The sequence below is a fragment of the Podarcis vaucheri genome (genome assembly GCF_965113315.1).
Source record: "Podarcis vaucheri genome assembly, chromosome: 4".
Taxonomy (NCBI): domain Eukaryota; kingdom Metazoa; phylum Chordata; class Lepidosauria; order Squamata; family Lacertidae; genus Podarcis; species Podarcis vaucheri.
The window spans coordinates 87,350,029-87,371,607 of record NC_138762.1 but is presented as its reverse complement, the minus strand read 5'-3'; the positions used below and the strand labels follow the sequence as shown (position 1 = coordinate 87,371,607).

The following is a 21,579-nucleotide window of genomic DNA, read 5'->3' as shown; positions in this document are numbered from 1 at the left end:
TACACATCTATATGTGTTATAATTATTCTCACCAAGTACCTGGGTTCCCTTCTTCCTTTTCCCGTTTCTGTTACTTTACTTGATTATTAAAATGCATATATACATGGTATTATTTGTATTCTGCCTTTCCACAGTTCCAACCATGCTCAAGGCAGCTTACAACACAAAAAAATACGTAAGTACAAAATACGTAAGTACAACAATTATAGGCAGAAAAAATCAAAGGGGAAGAGGAATCCTACACACAAATGGTGAGGAGCCAGTGGTATGTTCTTAAGTTTCCAAATAGGATTTGGAGGACCAGATTTATAATGTCTGAATTGAGCTAGGGGCATCAGAGTGAAATTTTGTATGTGTGTTCAAGGCAACCATGAAGCTCAGCTCGAGTTCTGCGGGGCCCTGACTGATTTCAGCTACAAAAGCTGGGGTTGCTGAACAGATTGAGTTGGGGTGTTGTTTGGTGGTGGTGGTGTTGGGGGTTGCCGCTTCATTTTTTGTATCTTTATTTTAGATCTTGTGATTTATTTGGAAATTGTTTGGCTTGGTTGTGTATTTTTTAATGATTTATTTCTTATTTATGACTATTTTTGTTATGTTGGTGCCTTTGACTATGGCAGGTTTGAAGTGGGTCAGCAAATGATGGCTTGAAAGCAAGGCACTAACAACAGTTCTCCAGCTCTGGTAAAGGTAAACGGACCCCTGACCATTAGGTCCAGTCATGACCGACTCTGAGGTTGTGGCGCTCGTCTCGCTTTATTGGCTGAGGGAGCCGGTGTACAGCTTCTGGGTCATGTGGCCAGCATGACTAAGCCGCTTCTGACGAACAAGAGCAGCACACAGAAACGCCGTTTACCTTCCTGCCGGAGAGGTACCTATTTATCTACTTGCACTTTGACGTGCTTTCGAACTGCTAGGTTGGCAGGAGCAGGGACCGAGCAACAGGAGCTCACCCCGTTGCGGGGATTCGAACAGCCGACCTTCTGATCGGCAAGTCCTAGGCTCTGTGCTTTAACCCACAGCGCCACCCGCGTCCCTTCTCCATCTCTGATGTCATAGCAAATTACAGTTAGAAAAAGCCAGTAAGTGAAAGACTGAACTTTCAAGAAAGCAGGGAGAAAAGAGGGAGAAGGAACAGAACCTGAAAGCCCCTAGTGTATCTCCAAACCACACCTGAGAAGACCTGGTTTGTGATGTCTGCACTGAGCCATAACATTCAAGGGAGATATTGCACCACATTTTGAACTTTCATGTTTAACAAAGGATTCAGAATCTGATCTGATCTTTGACCCTGAAAAGCTCATTTGCCTTGAATATATGTACTACATTTTAATACTCCAGTGTATATGGCATTGCAAACAAACTGAGACTTACAAATGGGATGTCAAACAGTCAAGAGTATACCTTAGAAGAATCAGAACTTTTCATATATGGTTCAGCACAGTGGGTAATGCTCCCTTGCAGGACTTTCTCTATTCTGGCCACTAGAAATATATCAGGATGTGGACACGTCACTGAGAATATTCCCTGAAAATAAATGCTTGGTTTATTGACACTGAAATGAAAATAGAGGCCTTTATTTTGCAAAGAAGGGGAAATAATGACTTCTTTATTCCTTACCTGTTTGGGATATTGTAACATTATCTCTGGAATAATATCTTGAATCCGATGTAAGCTGCTGTCATTTAATACTTGTTGAGATGCACTACCTAGCATATTCCTCACTGTGCTATGATTCAAATCCACATGGAAATCTGATGAAATCTTCCGGTTCTCTTTTATATCAAAAAGTGACAGTGTTATGAAAAATGGCTCTACCTGGGCATTAAAAAAACAAAAAACAGTAAACATGGCCATCAGGCAAAGAAATAATGGGTACTTGATAATTGGCACATAGGAAGAGCAGTTATTATATTATACAGTGACTTTTACTTTAAAAATTCAATGTGTTGGAATTGTATTTTAGAACCTCTATAATTTAGAGAGCCAAATACCTTATACCACTGAATATGTAAAGATTTTAGGCTCTCTTTTAGGAAAATGTATTTTATTCAACAACAAAAATCCACACACTATAATATGACACTACAATGTTTGCTATGTAATCAACAACTAACAATTACTCATGAAGTTCCGCACAACTTATGCCTTTCCTGTTTTCTCTCTTTCTGCTGGCAATAGCCACTCATTCTGCTTCTGGGCTGGTTCATAAAAATCTTGACAAACATCTACAGGTGCAGTTATGTCCCTCATTGTTTTGTTTTCTCTAAACATCCATTAATATATCAAGGGGGTAACTGAAGGAGGGGATTTAGGCATGATATTGATTCATCATTCCAACATCAAGAGACTTGAGAACTCTCAGAAGTATTTACATTTGTTGTTGGTCCTTCCTCATTTTCAGCCACACAGCTTTGCAGATTGAAAGATAAATCATTGCACTTCACCAGAATCTTCTTCCCAAACTTCTCTTCAAATGGTTTTACTTCTGGCTCAATACCAGAGAAGTCAAGTTTCTTTAAAATAAATAGAAGAGAGAAAGCAATGTCTCACTTGCCCAAAAAGAATAATTATTTCTTTAAAATTTTCAATTTTCCTACCAAATTATCTAACCTGTGCATCTGGATCCAATGCAAAGAGTTTCACTCTGCTTTCACTTTTGAATTTGATTTCAGAATCTCTGGAACTCTGCAAAATAATAAGTTAATATTTTAAAACAGGATTTTTACTACAAACACAAAAGGTTGTTTCTTTAACTGTAAACGTATGTTACAATTTTTCTTTGCAATAAACAATAGTTTACTTATGGAAAATTTCTAGAGAGAAGTGAATAATTGGTACCATTTCACAGAGTTCTCACAAATATAACAGATTAAAACAACGTAAAATCACAGAAGCAAAGTGGATCCTAAAAATGTACATCTCAAGTGTCAAAAACCAGAGTAAAGAGGTGCATCTTCAGCATTCACTGGAAGCTGTATAATGAAGGTGTCATATGCACCTCTGTGGGGAGGGAGTTCCAAAGCTTTAGGGTATGCCACAGGGAATGCCCTCCCTGGGGAACCAGGCAGAGGGCCTTCTCGGTAGTGGCACCCGCCCTGTGGAACGCCCTCCCATCAGATGTCAAGGAAATAAACAACTAACTGACTTTTAGAAGACATCTGAAGGCAGCCCTGTTTAGGGGAGTATTTAATGCTTGATGTTTGTATAGTTTTAGTATTTTGTCGGAAGCCACCCAAAGTGGCCGGGGTATAAATAAATTATTATTATTATTATTACTATTCTAATTATTACCCAGACACAATCCAAGTGGGTGCTTCCAAAAGTACATCCTCAGAGATTTTGTAACCCTGAAGCATACATATTTGCATACATTGCAAAGTATGAAAAGGTATATCAGGTATATCGAGAGTGTGAGCAGTTGAAAAACAAAAAGTTGAAAAGGAATCACTGTAACAAGTGCCAAGGTTAAGGAAATAGTGCAGTGTCTGTTCTTATGAGAAGAAAAACTAATAAAATGAAGAGGAAGTATTAAGTCATTGAGACAAAGTTTATAGTGTAACAATGGGGCAAACTTTCACATTTGGCAACATATTCAGTTCTGCACAGTTCTCCAGGAATAAAGTTTATTTTTGCAAGAACTACTTTTCAGTTATTTTTGTACTAAAACACAACCTTCCTGACCAACATTCATCCTGTCTAGAATTATTTTGGTTCGAAACTAAAGAAGACTGTGACAGGAGATTTTGGCACTACACTAAGAATTAGGATGGCACAGTGAACTCTGCAAAACAAAACAAAACCTCTGCAATGATACTTTGTAAAAATTAAGAGAAGAATGTATGATAAGTAGCATATTACAATTGGAAATTCTGCTACAAAGTTTATTAAAAACCAAACAAAACAAGAAAGCATCCAAAATATATAGGGCACACATTGTGTCACTTTTGAGAATGCTTAAGACATGGACCTGTACATGCTCTCCAAATGCTGTTGGACTCCATTAAATCCTCTGTATGGCCAATAGAAGAGGATAGGAGTTGGAGCTCAACAACATCTGGACGGCTACAGGTTCTCCATGCCTATGTAAAATGTAAATTTGTTTCTGTATAGAAAAAGATAGCTAACAGATTGATGGTGAGCTTAGAGCCTAGTTCACAGCACTCAGGAATTCTCTGGAGAGGTTCCAAAACAAAACAAAATAAGCTGATCGTAAAGAGCAACTAAAAGTACACAGCCCCTGGAAGGCAGGGGAACATACAAGAAAAACATAGATGCCAAAATAGATTCTAGCATTCACGGAAACAGGAAGCTGCATTTGTGGCACCAAGATTAGATATAATAAGCAGGTGTTCAGACTTTCAAGGAGGAGCCAAATCTCAATTATTGCCTATAAACCAAAACATTTCCTATTTCACAGTATATGTGCATTAAAATGTACAAATTTTAGAATTCTTCACACTTTAAGTTTTATATCCAGCTTAACTTCAATAAATTAACAAAATGTCGTCCCATCTATCACAGATAGATGATTAGTTTATGCTTGTTAAATTCATCCAGCCTCACTGGGTACTGGATGAAGGGAGCAACATTCTGTAGTAGGAGGAACTCCAAGGAGATGCAATTCTATGAAGAATGCTACTAATGTGGCTCTACTCCCTCTCTTTCTCACTGATCTTGCTACCCAGTGCCTGGAATCACCAAGCACTGTTAGAGAAGTAACTTTTATTTGTCTTATTTTAGGAAGTTCAAGGCCAGCATATTGTTATCTAGGCACACTCATGATGGCACAGAGAAGCTTATCTTAAAAGCTCAGTCTTTCCATTGCCCAGACAGAACAAGAAGTCTGTTTCTGAGCAGGGAATGCTACCTTTTAAAAATAAGTGAATAATTTTTAGCAGCAAAAAAAGAAGATGGCAGAGCACAGAGGCTTTAGTTGATGAATCACAGATCTGATACTGGAAACTATCATCCGTCTTACAGTCGAGCCTCCATAGATTGCTTTAGTTAAACTAGACAGACTAGTCCACCCATTACATTCTTCAGTATAAGTGGTATAAACGTGCAAAAAAGCAACTTCATGTTGGAGTGGTTTTGGTTATCAACGGAGGGGGAAACTACATTAACTTCTTTGTAAGATTTAGAGACTATTAAATAACTATTTCAAAAATACTCGTCTGATATACATTCAGCAAAAGAACATTTATGGTGTGAAGGTATCATAAATCAAATTGCAACACAGTCAGCAGTGCTCCCATAATTAGGATTAGATTTTGTAATTCCTTTATTGACATACCATACTTTAAAATTTTAAAAAGCACAACATTACCTTGGCACTTTCAGGAAAATAGCTATCTATACTGGATGAGGAGTTGTCCATCTTGCTTTGCTCATCATCTGGAAATTTTAAAAAGTGAAATTATAAAAATTCACTGATGACTTTAGGAAAGTGCTATAACCAAAATGTTGTAAGGATTAACTTGAAATATGGAGAAGACAAATTCTAACGAGATGTTTTTGCTGTAATCAGCAATTCCCTCAATACTTTTTTCTATCCTTGGTACCATCTAATGGACCAGCTGCTTTTTACTGTGATAACTCTAAGCACTCCCTAAATAAAATGGTTCACAGTTTAGTCATCACCAAATCATTCAGATAATTCTTTAAGGCCACTTCAGATGATGGCAAGCATAAATCTTAAAAGGACTAGACATAGTCATGGTAGATAGATTTATTAACAGGTATTAGTAATCACAGGTAGATAAAATCTCCGTGTTCACATTATAACTCTGAGTACCAGATACTGGGGAGAAGCAACAAGGGAGGGCTGCTGCTTTCAGCCCTCTGAAAGGCTTCTGCCTGGCCACTGTTGGAAACTGAATGCTGAACAAGATGCAGATTTAACCTGACCCCCTCCCCTTCCCTTCATAAGGTTGGCAAATCTAAAGGGGAAATGGTCCAACCTAAGAAACCTGCCACCCCTGCAAATGCAAGAAGACAACTGGGGCTTTAGTGGAAAGGGTAATCCCTTCAAGAATGTTGATGTTAGCTAGCAGCTGCACAAAGAAACAAAGCATTTCATGCAGTGGCTGAATAAAGTGAAGTGTGTAGTTACTATATTGTATTTAGTAGCCACAAATCCTTACAAATCTTTATTTTAGTGCATCACATTTTCTAAATTACTGAGCAAATGTAACTTGCATTTACCCTCATGGGAGTCTCCATTTCTTTTTTCTTGCATTGCAGCTTCAAAATTTAATTGGAGAATTTTATTTAGAGTTGCAATCCATTCTTCCATTTCCACTTCACTGTCTGCTGCAAGAAGATAGCTGCTCTTGTCTTGCATTTTAAGCTCAAAGGCAAAACGCCGGACTTTGTTGTTCTGCAATAAAATAAAGGATATTAATATGTTACCTGCAATGGATTTATTTATTTATTTTTGTCACCTGAGGTCATCACACATATATAAGCATTGGGCAAATGTAACTGTTTGAAGTGGAGAAAAGTATCGTGCATAAACATGTTCAACATAAATCCCTGGAGCTTGTAGAACTTGTTAACTTTTTGAAGCCCTTTTTGATTGCTTTTTCTTGGCAAGTGGAAAAGAGATTCTAGCTTCACATTCACAGAATTAAATATAAGCATATGTTTTAGGCACGGTGTAATTTTTGGTGTGTAGCTCTAAACATATAAAAATCAAAACAAATATGAAATGTGTAGATATAGGATGATGTAGAGCCAATATAAGAATTGCTTTTAGGTTAAATTAAGTTAAGTTAAGTTTTGTGATTGAGCTATGTTTCAAACTTTCACACAGATAAAGAATTGGAAGTAGTAACTGTTAGGATATTTCCGTTCCACCTTAAAAGGGAGCAGGCTGTGAGTCACAGAGTCTGCGTATTTCCTGTTCACAGGAAGTATATATTTTCTATTGCTTTCGTTTCTCTGTGTCTGGAGACACTGATGCAGGCAGTCATGTCTTTCTTTGTTCTGATCAACGCTGAATAAAACTTGTAAATAATGCTCTCCTGAGTGCGACTTTTGCTGTGCATTATCTGCTGATAGAGTGTGCATGAGCTCTGGAATGTGGCAAGATATTTTCCAGAAACTCACGTCGCTAATTGCTGATACTGCGTGCCTACGGGAGATCGATGGATCGTCCGGCAGACGGCTTGGGGCCATGATGGACTTTGTCTCCCTGGCAGTATCCCAACAGTAACCAACTTTATCATATGGGGAAGAATACTTACGACTATTTTCTTTTAAACCTAAGATAAAATTTCACACATGGGACCATTTATAAATGAATGAATTAATTAATGCATGCATACATACATACATACATAAATATCAATTTCACACATTCTGATGCAGGTCTACAAAATCTGTAAACTAGAATACTACAAAATATAAGCAAAAGATGTTTATTGCTGCAAAGCAATTTGTAAGAATATATGATTGCCATTATGACTGAAATGCAATAATCACTAGGAGAGATCCAAGAACCCAATTGTTTCCAAGTTTGTTCCATCAGAACAAGTCCATAGTGTTCTTGAGCAGAACACAGATGCAAACAGCCCATTTTTGGCATTTGTTACTGGCAAGATTTAGACTTGGAGTTTACGTTATGTTTTGCTTCAAAGGGTTGGGTTTTTTTTATAAAAAGAAGTTAATATCGGAAAGGTCAAGTGAAAACATTTGGGAGTACAGCTATGAATGTGATGAAGCTCCTACAACTGAAATCCCACACAAGAAGTTATGCAAAACATTTTACAGTCATATTGCAGCACTGTTTGTGCTTCTATTAGATCTTCATGCAATCTTAAATTCCATTCTGTGATTTATTTATTTTTCCATTCTTAACTCCAGAGACATAAAACTTAAGTCAGCAGATAATCACAAATAATCAGTTGACAGCAGCAACCAACAGAACACTTAGTGGCAATATTTCTTGATTGTTTTATATAAAAACAGAGCACTCTTTTTAAATAAAAAAATGCACAATTATTTTAGACTATTTGCTCACTAAAAGCACAGAAACACTATGTTTATCTAAATCATCCCTATTATTCAATATGCACTGAGGGAGCAATCATGTATATTCAAAAGTAAGACTGTGTTTTTAACGAGGTAAACATCCTACTATATTTATGACTGCCACCTAAACCTATTTATCCACTCCAAAAGTACTGAAGAGAGACAAAAGGAACATACAGATTTAAGTTTGTACAATACTTAAACAACATATTAAACAGTATAATTCTCTACTTACCTGGACCACTCCCATGCAAGAATCCAAAAATATTGACCCTTTTGGTTCTTTTGATATTTTCTCATCTTTGTAGAAATTTAGGTTATATGATCCATCACCAAGTTGGAGTAGATGAAAAAATCTTCTTTTGAAAGACTAGTTATGAAAAAGTAGTCACATTAAAAATATGAAACTAACAAAACACACACAAAAGAACTCCATTTCCATACACCATTATCCAAAGACCCTATTAAGAACATGCAAGGGCTTGCAAGCCCCTAAACAGGAACAGTCATATTGCCTGGCCCAAAAGCAGCTTCAGAAACATCTTGTAGCATTGTGAAGAGTGGTTGTCAGAGGAGAAAGTGAAAATGCACTTTCACAGATCTTTAGTAGGGAGTTCTTCGGATTTCAACCCCAATGCTACAATGCACTAAACACGCTGAAGTGCTGTTGAAATCAATAATATTGACAATGTGCAACTGTGTGCACTGAAAGTCTAGCAGAAGAGGAACAGAGATACTATAACAATTGGAATAAATTTATTGAATATATAAAGGAGAACAACAAAAATATTAAGACACTAGCAGGACTGGAATAACACCTCCAATGTAAAACAGTAGAGTTATGACAATAATATACGCAAAAAGTATGTGATGTATATACCAGGGGTCAGGAGGGAGGGAAGTCAGGACTCGGCAGTCAAAGGGATTATAATGTGACAATAAGGATGGTTGGAAAAAGAACCACATGTTGAAAACAATAAAAATTTATCTGAAAAAAAGGAAGTCTAGTAGAAGAGATAAAACCTACCCGCATAGTAACACTGATAGCACTGTTCATGTTGCCTTTGTATAGCCATCCTTGTTTTGTAATTCCTCCCTTCTGAGATCCTAGAGAGGCTGCATCCTGGGGATTGTTTGTTTTTTAAAAAAGAAAAGGCTACAATAAGACAGTGATACATATTTGGGTCCTTTATCATGAGCTGCTGGTTCTATATATACAGTGGTACCCCGGAAGTCAAATGGAATCTGTTCTGGAAGTCCGTTTGACTTCCAAAACATTCGGAAACCAAGGCATAGCTTCCAATTGGCTGCAGGAAGCTCCTGCCGCCAATCAGAAGCCGCAGAGGACGTTTGGGTTCCAAAGAACGTTCGCAAACCGGAACACTCACTTCCAGGTTTGCATTGTACGGGAGCCAAACTGTTCGACTCGCAAGGCACTTGGAATGCAAGGCACAACTGTACTAGAGATTGATAAATACAGTAAGTCCATTTCAGTTTCTTTCCGTTTCTCATTTTTCCAACCTTAAATTCATTTCACATTTCTACATCTTTGAGGGCCCTATTAACTTGTCTGCCAATTGTAGTCAACAGTTTGATGTTACTGTGGTAGATCAAGATTGCATCGGCTTTAACATATGTTTCCTTGAGGGAATAAGGCAGGATATGAGAATAAAGAATTAGTTTACAAACTTTGAAAGTACCTCATATCACGCCATCTGTTAAATCAAGAAGACAATGCCCTAACTAATTACACAATAATTTTATAACAGAAAGTGACTTTCTGGTTCCTGTAGGTCAGGTCATTTCCCAATCAAAGTTGCACACAGGTCATGTTTTCAAATGTCTTTTGAATCAAGCAAAAACTACTTAATGCTGATAGGTTGTGCCAATGGCCATATTAGATTATTATTTAAAATTTTGTTTGTTTCACATTTAACTACTGAGATTTAATGACACTTTCTCTAGTTTTGAGTTAGAGAGACATGGCCTGAGAGAATTTCCACCAGAGTTAAAGTGAAGTCAGCAGGAGCTGACAATAGCGCTAGGATTATTAAGCTGCCAACTCTGGGATCAGATATGCACCACAAACAAAAAACTGCGTTTAGATGGATATTTTACACATCTCTGATAACCATCTGACATTCTACCACGCTAGAATATCTGAATAATTATTACAAGAGTTTAAACTGACATGTTGAAAACAGAAGTCATATGCTTACCTCATCCTTATCTGCTTCTTCATCAACTTCGTAAACATGAACTGGAAGTTTATCTAATTTGGTCCCTTTGCTAAGAAAAAAAGAATACCACATCCCACAATAATCAGTTCAGGATCACTAGAGTAATGAATGGTCAATGCATATATGCACAGTAAAATAGAGATGTATACTTGAAAAAACATATATTATTAGTTTGCCTAAATGGAAATAAAAGTAGTGGGGCTTTTTGTGGGGGCAGTGGCAGGTGAGACACTGTGCATGGTGTTAGCCTTTCAGGTTCAGCACAATTGTATCTTATTAGAAAATGGTATTCTCTTCAAAAAATATAAAAAACAAAGTTCCTATTTGCCAAGAAACCATTAAAAGGAACTTTTCTTCAAGCTGCAATGATCCTAATTATGGCAGAAAAGACAATGTGTTTGGGGCATACTCGCTATATATTCTGCCAGTACTAACACACAGATCACATTCACCCCTTTCCATGTTTACTGGGGTTTTGCATTATTTGGCACATTCTATGCTCTTTAATAAAATGGAGTTGGCAACAAATATGTCCTCTCAAAGGAGAATTTGTTGTCTTCTAAAAAATGTTTGCCTCTCCAATCATTCCCATTTTGTAGTACCTCCCAAGTAACAAGTTGCTATTTTCAGAGGTGCACTGTAAAGGTAAAAATGAAACGAAGACATTTAAAGTTGACATTCCTTATAGCATTCCCACCCATAGCAACTTCAGATACAACATATGGTGGTACAACGAAGTAGCATAAGAGCCCAATGACTCCTGTGTCCTGCATTGTTTCCAATGAAATATGTAGGTTGTATCTACATCTGGAACTCGGGGATCTCAAGCCCCTTTCAGTAGTTCCAAAGAAGACGCACCAAACATGTTTAGGGCATGCAGGCTTTTTCTTTCAACAGGCCTATAAATCTCCCTGTGATGTAAAATCTTGAAGAAACAGGGTTCCCAGTCATAGGCAGAAGTGCCTAACAAAGTATGTTTGGGACATTGTGAGCATATAAGGAAGCACACGGATACAGCCTACTACTACAGTGCTACTCTGTGTTCATTGAAGGACCTCTTGAATATCCGAAGGGGGCAAGGAGGAGAGGCAAAACTATTTCAAACATTACATAAGCAGCACAAAGATAAGGAATTGTCACTCACCAAATCACCCACACAGCCTCAGATTAGTTATCCAAAGTTTACAAAAATCTTATTGCAAGTACAAAGGTAGTATAATCCTAGAAAACCCTACTCACTTTGGAAGCTGTCGAAACTCTCCTGAGTAATCTTCATATTTATAATTGACAACATGCCAGTCCGAGTTATATGTTTTAATGCACTGCAAATAAGGACAAAACATATAACTTTGAGTGAGATTCTTTATAGAACAGTGTGATTTTCTTAGCAGTGCGAGCTTCTTTTTATTTAAATTGTTGCTTTTAAAACTGTCAGTTAAATTTTTTGATGAGATTTGTTATTAGTGAAAAAGCATTTCTCCCCATTAAATAAGGATACTGTAGTAAGAAAAAGTATAAAAATAAAAATGCACCCATATACTGTATAAAATTTATCACAATTAATATTACTGAATATACAACTAGCTTGTTCTGCTGCTAATCCGGCTAAAATTGCAGTAAAGCCTTTTCAACCCTCGATCAGAGGAAGTACATTTTTACTCCACCCATGCTCTGCTAACATAACAATTCTCATTTATTTTCGCTTCAACACTAGCTTATCTTGCATGTTGGTCAAGCTCATTATAAGAACCAAGGCTATGCTAGCAACTAATTTTTCATAAAAGTTAATTTAGTAGCTGTCCTTGAAAGTCCTATAGTGAAATAATACAGCTAGATAAACCATACAATTCTCAACTTGTAAAAACATTCACAACTGTGAAAATAACACATGTATGAACAGACTAGAATGGGTGATTTAAAGCAGGACAGTCAGAATGTCTTTACCACTTCACAGAACACACTAAAAAGTGAGAGCTTTTTAAAATTCTTCTTAAAACTCCAAGAGGCATCAAGAGAACTACATGTCTTCTATTCCAGCTAGCAGGAGCCCTGAACAGGACCATTCCTTTTAGGGTTGATAACTATGTAACAACATTTTGCTGCATGTTCTACTTGCTACAACATAAAATTAAAAATACAAAGCATGGGAACCAAGTAGCAAATACACTAGAAGCATTACCTCTTTAACAAATAAACTCTGAGCTTCTTTCTCTGCATTATCAGGAATTGTAGAGCATACATATCGATGCTGTCGTTTCAGTACTGCTGTCTTTAGTGAGAGATCAAAGTATAATTAATTGCAAATAGTTTTCACTTGTATTTATAAGTGCTAATTACATCCTCCAATGCAATTCTATCAAGGTCTAAGACCAAGCACCGCTGAGTTCCATGCGGCTTACTCCCAAATAAATATGGCAAGGACTGAGGCTGAAATGAATATAAAATTTAACTAAAATGATTTCTAAATTCAAATAGCTCACAAGGAAAGGTTTGTTCTTCATCAATTTGTTAATTCTTTTTTTTTTTTTTTTGGAACTATATGTAAAATACCAAAATACACACTATGGAAATAAATTGTCATTACAGTATTATTATAAATTACATTTCTATCCCACCTTTTTCTCCAAGGAGGTCATGGTGGTATACACTCCCCTCCTCATTTAATACCCACAAAAATGCTGTAAGATAGGTCCAAGGTCACCTAGTGAGCTTCAACGCCAAGGGGAGATTTGAACCATGGTCTCCCAAATCCTAGTCCAACCACTACACCACACTTTAGAACTAATACGTTTTTACTGTAGCCTGGATTTTGTTAGTTTAGTCATCATGCATATCATTCTGAGACAGGGCCCTTAGTGTTCACAATCCTGTTTTTGAAATACGAAAAAAGCTAAAAGAAATTGTCCCAGTTTTTTCCTACCTCTCTTATCTCAGATTCAACTTTTTAAGCATCTTTATTCTACAGTTGTTAAGGCTGTGTATGAGTTAACAAAGCTGAAGACTAATTTTCACAAGAGTGTAGACTGCCTGGAAGTTTAACTGACCACAGATACAAGGAACCTCAAGGGCGGCTCATCCTGATTTGCTGCCTGAGGCAAAATGAAAAAGTGTTTTGCCTCACCCAGCCACTACTGCTACTGCCACTGCTCATCCCTGCTGAAGCCCTCTCCCATCAGAGAAGTGGCGGCAGCAGCAAGAGCTCACTAGAACCCACCGCTGATGCTGTTTCTCCTTACTTCTCTCGTAGCAGCTCCTCTTCAATTCCACAAACCTATGTTTTGTCTGTTGGGGTCAACAGAGGGATGGCCTTCATTTTCTTTCACTGAGTGCAGATGAAAAATGCCCTCCCCTAATTCATCACCCCATTTAGGGGCAGCAAATTTGGGGAAATATTTTGGAACTATTCCTGGGAGTGAAGGTTAATTTGTATTTAAGCTTCAGGGAGCTTTCCTCATTTGCTTTAAAAAAAACAACAACAATCTTACTTTGCCCTCACAAGATGTGGTGGACTGTTACAGGACTATGTTATGACATATAGCACTGGAAGAGGGAATAGCAGCTGACAGAAAAGCAATTTAAATAAAGAGAAAGCTGTAGTTGCTACTGAGAGGGCCCCTCTCTCCCAAAATTATGGGGAGTTACCCCAAAAATATTTTGTAAGGGAAAATCAGCCCCCACTTTTGCCTATCCCAAATTCAAACTGAAGGAACTTTCTGTCTCAGCTCTACTTTTAGTCAAAATAATTCTTTCCTCCCCTAAATCAAACCTCCCCTGGCATGTCCTATTTCCCCCTCCTCATATTAGTGTATGCCTGAACTATGAGACTCATGCCTCTCCTATCCTTCTACACCACAATAATCCCTCATCTACAAATCTTCATATGCATAACTTCACTCAAACAAAGGATCCCCAAGTGATTTGCCTCTTTTGATGTAATAGTCCTATGACTCTCTCCGTAGCTATTAGCAATGGAGTATTACATTACATATTATATGGAGTACAGTAACATAGTATGGCTACTACTGTATTACAAATCAAATTGTGCATCAGAAAGTCAGCTCTGTGGCAGAACTGGTAGTTTAATTTGTTTTGTAAAGTACATTATGTGTATTAACTTTGATGTCTTCCCAATAATTCTTATCAAGATTATGGCCTACACTCTAGGATGGTTTTAAGCTTATTTGGAGTCTTACTGGATTGCTAACAAATCCCAAGATGTTTAACTTTCTTTGAGCCACATATACATTTGCTATTGTTTGCAGTCACACCTGCTTCCTGCATTCAATACTGGTCTTTCCATGGATACTCAGCATACTTCTTCCTTTGTTCTGCTAAAAATAGTATTATCCAAACAGAGATAAACATAGTTCAAACCCTTTAAAGAAGGAGAGCATCCTTCTTTAAAACAAAGGCCATTTACCAAAAAGAAAAAAGAAAAAAAGTAACATGCTCATATCCAGAAAAAATATCAGCATTCCATGAATTAAATCCAGTATTTATATCAAACATTTAAGGCAAATATCAACAAAAAAATCACTCATTTTACTTTGCATCAGGATACATGGGGCTTCAACAAGAAATAGAGAAATCTCACAGCCAGAACCGTGATCATTTTCTTAAAGGAGTTTAATGAATAGTAAAACCCCAGTAGATCCTACAAGTCTCAAGAAGATACAGCAAACACATGAAACAGGTCTGCCATGCTATGTTACATGTTCATTTTTTGCACCATCTCTGTCAAAGTGGTTACATACTAATTTGAGTTACTTCCATGATAGCTGGAGACCCTTCAGAATAGTTTTTGCTGTGTTTTTTTTTAAAGCAATGTCACCATGCCACAGCCAGTTATAGTGGTCAATCCCAGAGCAGTTAAAATACTTTCACATGGCTGCAGTAAGAAATCCAAGTCTTCTTGTGAGACAAACTAACACCGCTGGGTTTTTTTTATGCTAGCTGTACAACCAGGTTTTAAGTAGTGGATGGAAGACTCTATATCCGGGGTGGGGACATCTGGCCCAAGCGACAAAAGAAGTTGTCCAAGCCTCTCTATCTGGTCCTTGGGATTCTTCCCAAACTGCAATCTCTTCCTAACCACCTCTGACTCTGCCCTCTAGTCCTGTATTGCAACCTCCTTGATTGTTTTTGACTGGCTGAACTCTGATGATGCATTTTGCTTGCCTTGACTGGGGACAGAGACGGATGCATGAGTTTGTGTAGAGAACAGCCTACTATATAAGGGGGGGCATTCATTTTTTGCTCCACATACTTTTGCTTCTGTGTGCACCACTGGTGTGTGTGGCCCCTAGAAAATTGCTGAGAAGGAAATGTGGCCCTCAGACTAAAAAAGGTTCCCCGCCTTTTTATGGTGAGGTAAAGGAAGAAGTCACTGTAGAAATGCACACAATTAAGTTAACCTTATTCTGGAAGCAGAATATTTGTTTATATATATTTTTAATTAAAGAACTCTGTCTTGGGGAGGAAATAACTCCAATAGCTACACTGAGGTGATTAAATATAGTAAATTTCATAGTTTACTTTTCCTTTTTTATTTAAAAATTGTATTCTATTTTTCTTTCAAAAAAGAACTCCAAAATTGATAAAAGTTAATCAAATTAATAACCGATACAAAATACAATAAAATCAATAAGAGTTTTATAACAAAAAAATTAACATGACCAAAGCCACAGAATCAAACAAAAATGAAAGACACAAAAAAGACAGTGGGGAAATCAGCTACACAGCCATCTGCCAAAAGCCAAGTTGTGCAATCTCAAAGACCCTGCCTTAAGAGCCAAGACGTCACTATATGGCAAAACCACACAGTGATGGGAGTTACATCAGCATCCCTAAGGGCAGCTAGATTCCATGACTGAGAATCTGTACCTGCCTGCACATCAGACACACAGAGCAAGACACAGAACCTCAGATGTTGATCTGAGCATGCAGACACAAATGTACAAGGAGTCACTCAATAAAAAATGTTTTTTAAGATTAGGACCAAGACATTGAACAGAGTCTGGAGTCAAGCAACTAAGCAGCACAGAAGAAACAATAGCCTTGTTTCTTCATAATGGTAAATCATATTTACCATATTTATAATTTAAAAGTACTAAAAGATATATGTGTGTGTGTGTGTGTGTGTGTATAACACATATATACACATACACTGTGTGTATGTGTGTATACACACACACACACACACACACACACACACACAAACACACACATACATACATACATACATACACACATATACCTAGAGGGAGGGGAAGCAATAGTAACCAGTAAAATCAGTTAGGTTATAGGCTGAATCTAAGTTTAAAGGAAATAGCATTTGACAAGGTAATATACAATAACTTTTTAAAAAATTGCTAGTGTTGGAATTAAAGACGCTACCTGGAAGTCATCATAAGGGAAAAGCAGCATCTCACGCAAGGCATCATTGAGGATTTGAGTTTTCTTTTGAACAATGACATTTTCATAGTCTATTGGTTCAATGAGCTTTGGTTTTGCCTAAAAAGAAATAGAAATATTTAAGTTATTAGATAACACAAATTTATTTATAAATATACTTATGTGGATTTATATACCCATGGGCTACTGTAGCACAATTCTACACATTAAGCTCCATTTAAAGTGTGTATAGGATTGCAGACTTAATAAAGTTAGAATACCATAGAAACAGAGTTTGAACTGAACTACAGATAACAAAGTGTTTGTATAAAAAACAATATAGCCAACATGTGTGGAGAAATGGCTGTACCCAATGGAGACACAAGTCAAGTTTTACTTAAGTTCAAAATGCTTAACAAATTATGCAGGTTTATTTATATAAAGCATTCCATTCCTTTTAATCAGCACAGTATTATGTCATTAAGCTGATGCTTCACTTTATCTAATAGCTGCATTATTCTCAAGTATTCTCCTAGTTTACAAATGAGATATTTTACTCTTATCACTGAATATTGTGCAGCCTTTCTTAACACAAGGCAAACACCTCTAGTATATTTTGCTGCAATTAAGCAACCTGATTCTAATGGCTTGGAAATAACTGTAATAACACTATCTAATCCAACTATCTATCCATTATACATACATACAATTTAAGCAAAATTACTCTCCATAACATAGATAAAGAAACTATGCCAATTATTGCCCAACTCCAAGTGAGCAACTGATTATTTTTAAAGAATCTCTGAACAAAAAACCAAAAAAAAAAAAAAAAACTTTTTGGATCATGGATCCAGGTAAACTTCTAGCTGAAACTGTGAATACTAATTATGCTGCAATAGAACACTTTACATGTCTTGATAAGGTTTTTATTGCTATCTAGAAAGGCTCTAGTTGTGTAAATACCATGGAAGGAAGCTTGTAGAAAATAGTACGAGAATTCCCATAAAGTATTTTTCTTCTGAATGCTCCTTTTACTGGAAAATATGTAAACTTTCTCTGTATCAGCAACACTATGTGGGAATTTACCGTAAGTCCCAATATTTAACAATTACATGAAGTAAATTAAGGCAAATCAGAAGACTTTTTATCAAAGATCATTTTTTTCAGAGGAAGATACAGCATATGTTAAGATTTTCTTCGAAAAAGGCTTATTTGGAGACACACTGATCTGCAACACAGGTTAGTCAAATTTAATTCAGATTTTCTAATATCTACCACATGGGAACATTCCTGTTAAATAAAACGTCATATTGGATGGAGTTCAAAAGAACAAAATGTTATATTTGGAAAGAAACACTATCAAAGGAGAGGCTAGAGAACTGGGAGTGTGCAACTAAGTTTTAGTTTTTGTTTTCTTACAGAGAACACAATACATTATCACAAAAAAGAAAAGTATGCTTTAATTGTTTGTATAGCGGAGCATACTTAGTTCAAAGAATAATAAGAACACCCACATGCAAAAGAATAGGCAAACTTAACTTCAAAAGTAAACGTAGAAACTCTTGACGACATAATAAAATAGACCAAACCCTAAAGAAATACAAGGCGCGCGCGTGCACACACACACACACACACACAGTTTTTCTGGTTGAAATACAACTTGACCATAATATCCCACTTGTTACTCAACAGCTAGATAACTAAATCATTACATCTCTAGTTATATAGACATATTTTCGCTGAAACCACCAGCAAAATCTAATGATTTCTGCAAATGAACAAATCAGGATGAGACTTATTAAAGCAGTTGACCATTTCCAATGAATGTGAAAGATAAATTCCTTTAATCAAGGAACACTGATTAAAAAGAACATAAAGGTAACTGATCCTACTCTGAGAAAGGCATACTGCAGAAAAGTATCAAAACTTTAACAGACATGATATAGCTACCCATCTAGGTTCTATTAGAAACAGATTGCCGTGACATAGGTATTTCACACAACTGTATGTGAAAGCAATAACCGCATATGATAGCAAACCAGAAATGTTTTTATTGTGCTATATAGGAATAAATAACTTTTATGTGTATTATTTATTTATTTAAATATTTCTATACCACTGTATCATAAAAAACATGAAAGCAGTTTACAATAAAATACAACACATACACATTTAAAATCAGTGACCATCAATTTTCTTAATTGCCTGCATAAGCCAGGTGGCAGATTTTAAATGCTAGAATGTGTACAGTTAAGAGTTGCAGCAAATTTTCTGCCTTGCTTCTAAGACAGAACCATGAAGGACTCCAGAGACATTTTCCCAAAAGAGTATTGTAGACACAGGTTTACTTAGTATCTTCATTTTTCTCTCAGTGTTTGAAACAGCAACAGCGCGGCGCAAAGGAGTAAAACACAATGGAAGCCATTTGGCTTGAACATTCTAGTATTAGGACACAGATGGATCAACTTTTACTTGAGTTTTTGAGCCAATAAAAGCCATTAAAAATCTGTGGGTGAGCTATTTTTGTTTACTCCTAATCTAAATTTAATTCAGAATCTTTTTCAAAGGAAATCGTTTCTCAATTTAACAGTATTGCTGCTAAATTTGTTTCTGGTTTTAAATAATTAGCCTGCCTTATAAACAGAGGATGGAAAGGGCAGCAGCAGAGCAAGCCGATCAGGCGCCTGGGGGTGGTCGCGTGCCCTGCGCCCGGGAGTGGGGCCAACCACCCATGGAGCAGGGCCAGCCGGGGCAGGGCCAGCCAGGGCAGGACACTCTGCGGGGCCTCCGGAGTCTACCTGACTCCTCCCACTCTGCTGCCCTACAGCTGAGGGGGAGGCAGCGGGCGGACCATTTGGCAAAGCGGAGCCCGGGCATGCTCAAGCCCCATGTGTCTCCCAGGAGAGACAAGTGGCTTGGGCGCGCTGCAGGCCCCCCGAGTGCCGCCTGGCATTCTGTCACCACCCTCAGTGGTGACACCCAGGGTAACTGCCCCCACTGCACCCCCCTTCCTCCGCCCCTGGGAAAGGACACTACATAGAGCTCAATGATAGCATCTCTCTTCTAGCTGAGATCCAATCACACCCCTTCATGTCAATTAGTTCCATTTGGTGCTATTAACAAATACTAGTTCTTTGTTGATCTCAAAAGGGAAACAAGCTACCTAAAGAATCTGTTACCCCTGTGCATGAACTGCTAACCATAACAGTCATTTCCTCCACCAAAGAAAATATACACGAACAAATGGAAGAGCTAGATTCTGTAATTTGTACTTTTCACACCACTGTTTAGATTAATGATACTATGGGGTAGGGAAATAATGACTATTAATCCATGATCAAATACAGTGGTACCTCGGGTTACAGACGCTTCAGGTTACAGACTCCGCTAACCCAGAAATAGTACCTCGGGTTAAGAACTTTGCTTCAGGATGAGAACAGAAATCGCGCTCCGGGACATGGCAGCAGCAGAAGGCCCCACTAGCTAAAGTGGTGCTTCAGGTTAAGAACTGTTTCAGGTTAGGACTTCCGGAGGCGGCGCGAAACGTGTAATGGCGGTCCTCTTTGCGCAGCAAAGAGGGGCTCCGCAGAAAAGGGTTGTTCGCTACGGCGAAGCGACGACCCATTAAGTTAAACCACGAGCAGAGCGAGCTCGTGGCCGTGGGATCCGGCGGGCACCGAGAGCGACCCCCAAAACGAAGAAGGGACCCCGTAAGGGGCTCCGGAAGCGCGGAGGGGAAGCGGTGCTGTGGATTCATCGCTCTTTCTGCGGGAGTGAAGCCGCGTGGCTGTTACCGATGAGCGCCGACCTTTCTTCCTTTACATTGGATTACAAAGTAACTACTCGTGAGTAGGATTTATTTGAGATTGGATTACAAATTTGTGAATTCGGCTGAAAGCGGGAGACGAGAAAAAGGAAGTCCGTCTCCCGGAGGTGCTTAATGATCAAAGGCAAAGAAACTGACAAGCTGGAAGCAGTACAAAAGGGTTTTTAAATGAGAGACAGCATACGTCTGGAGAAGTTCGGAAATTGAAGGGAAAGGCAAGTTATCTTTATTTTTCTGTGACTGTGTTTATTTTACTTGGGGTTTCTTCTCCGCTAAAACTTTCAAAACTTTAAAGACTTGAAAATCCCTAGTCCCGGACTTGCAGCGGGCAAAAAGTTGTGTTGCGGATACACTTACAAAGTTGAAACAGATACTTAGAGGCACTACCGGTGGATACAATTAAGCAACTGTATTTTGCACCTTTTAAGAAACTACTGTGGCAAAATTGAGAGGGCTCTGCAAGAAGGAAAAGTTCTTCTCTAAAGACATTCATTAATTTAACTAACTGTAGGAACTTTAATGGCGACTGAAACTTTGTTTCTTCTTTCATGAACTGAACAATACTCCCTCTAGTGGAGTTTGGGATTTACAATTTCCTGAGAACTGACTTTGTTTTGTCTCTCTGTGGTTTGGTGACTCACTCTGAGGCCTGTCTTTCCCATGGAACTTTTGACAGCTTGACCTTGAATCCAAAGACAGGTGTGGAATGAGTGTGGAATGAGTGGTAAACCAAAAACAAGAGCTGCGTCGAAAGCAGGGAAAGGCAAATTGGTACAAACAACTTTGGTTTCCCAGGGCCGTAGATCTTCAGTCCCTGCGGTACTACAGGCTGTACCATTACCAACAACCCCAGCTGAAGAATCAGAACAATTAACAAGTGAAGATATGGCAGCTGGGGGATCCAACATTCTTCTAGAGGAAATGCTACAACAATTTGCAATTTTGAACAAAAAAGTGGATGATCAAACTGCAAAAATTGACTTAGCCACATCTTCAATTAACAAACTTTCTGAACAGGTGGCTAAGCATTCACAAGATATTGGAAACCTAAAGGACGTTGTATCTGAAAATCGAAAATTGGCCGAG

At 37.8% G+C, this 21,579-nt stretch overlaps 1 protein-coding gene across 17 annotated transcripts in view; it reads right to left on the bottom strand.

Annotated features, from left to right (window-relative positions):
- Positions 1-21,579, bottom strand: part of DOCK9 (dedicator of cytokinesis 9) — a 142,168-nt gene that overhangs the window by 52,431 nt on the left and 68,158 nt on the right. For all 17 annotated transcript variants that reach the window (XM_082218515.1, XM_082218518.1, XM_082218513.1 and 14 more), the window contains 12 exons: positions 16,671-16,787; positions 12,454-12,543; positions 11,514-11,596; positions 10,254-10,323; positions 9,062-9,157; positions 8,270-8,404; positions 6,205-6,379; positions 5,327-5,394; positions 2,611-2,685; positions 2,373-2,513; positions 1,618-1,815; positions 1,402-1,524 (listed from right to left, as the gene is read on the bottom strand). In XM_082218515.1, the coding sequence (XP_082074641.1) occupies positions 1,402-1,524; positions 1,618-1,815; positions 2,373-2,513; positions 2,611-2,685; positions 5,327-5,394; positions 6,205-6,379; positions 8,270-8,404; positions 9,062-9,157; positions 10,254-10,323; positions 11,514-11,596; positions 12,454-12,543; positions 16,671-16,700 (1,284 nt within the window). In that variant the 5' untranslated portion in view covers positions 16,701-16,787. The remainder of the gene's footprint in view (positions 1-1,401; positions 1,525-1,617; positions 1,816-2,372; positions 2,514-2,610; positions 2,686-5,326; positions 5,395-6,204; positions 6,380-8,269; positions 8,405-9,061; positions 9,158-10,253; positions 10,324-11,513; positions 11,597-12,453; positions 12,544-16,670; positions 16,788-21,579) is intronic.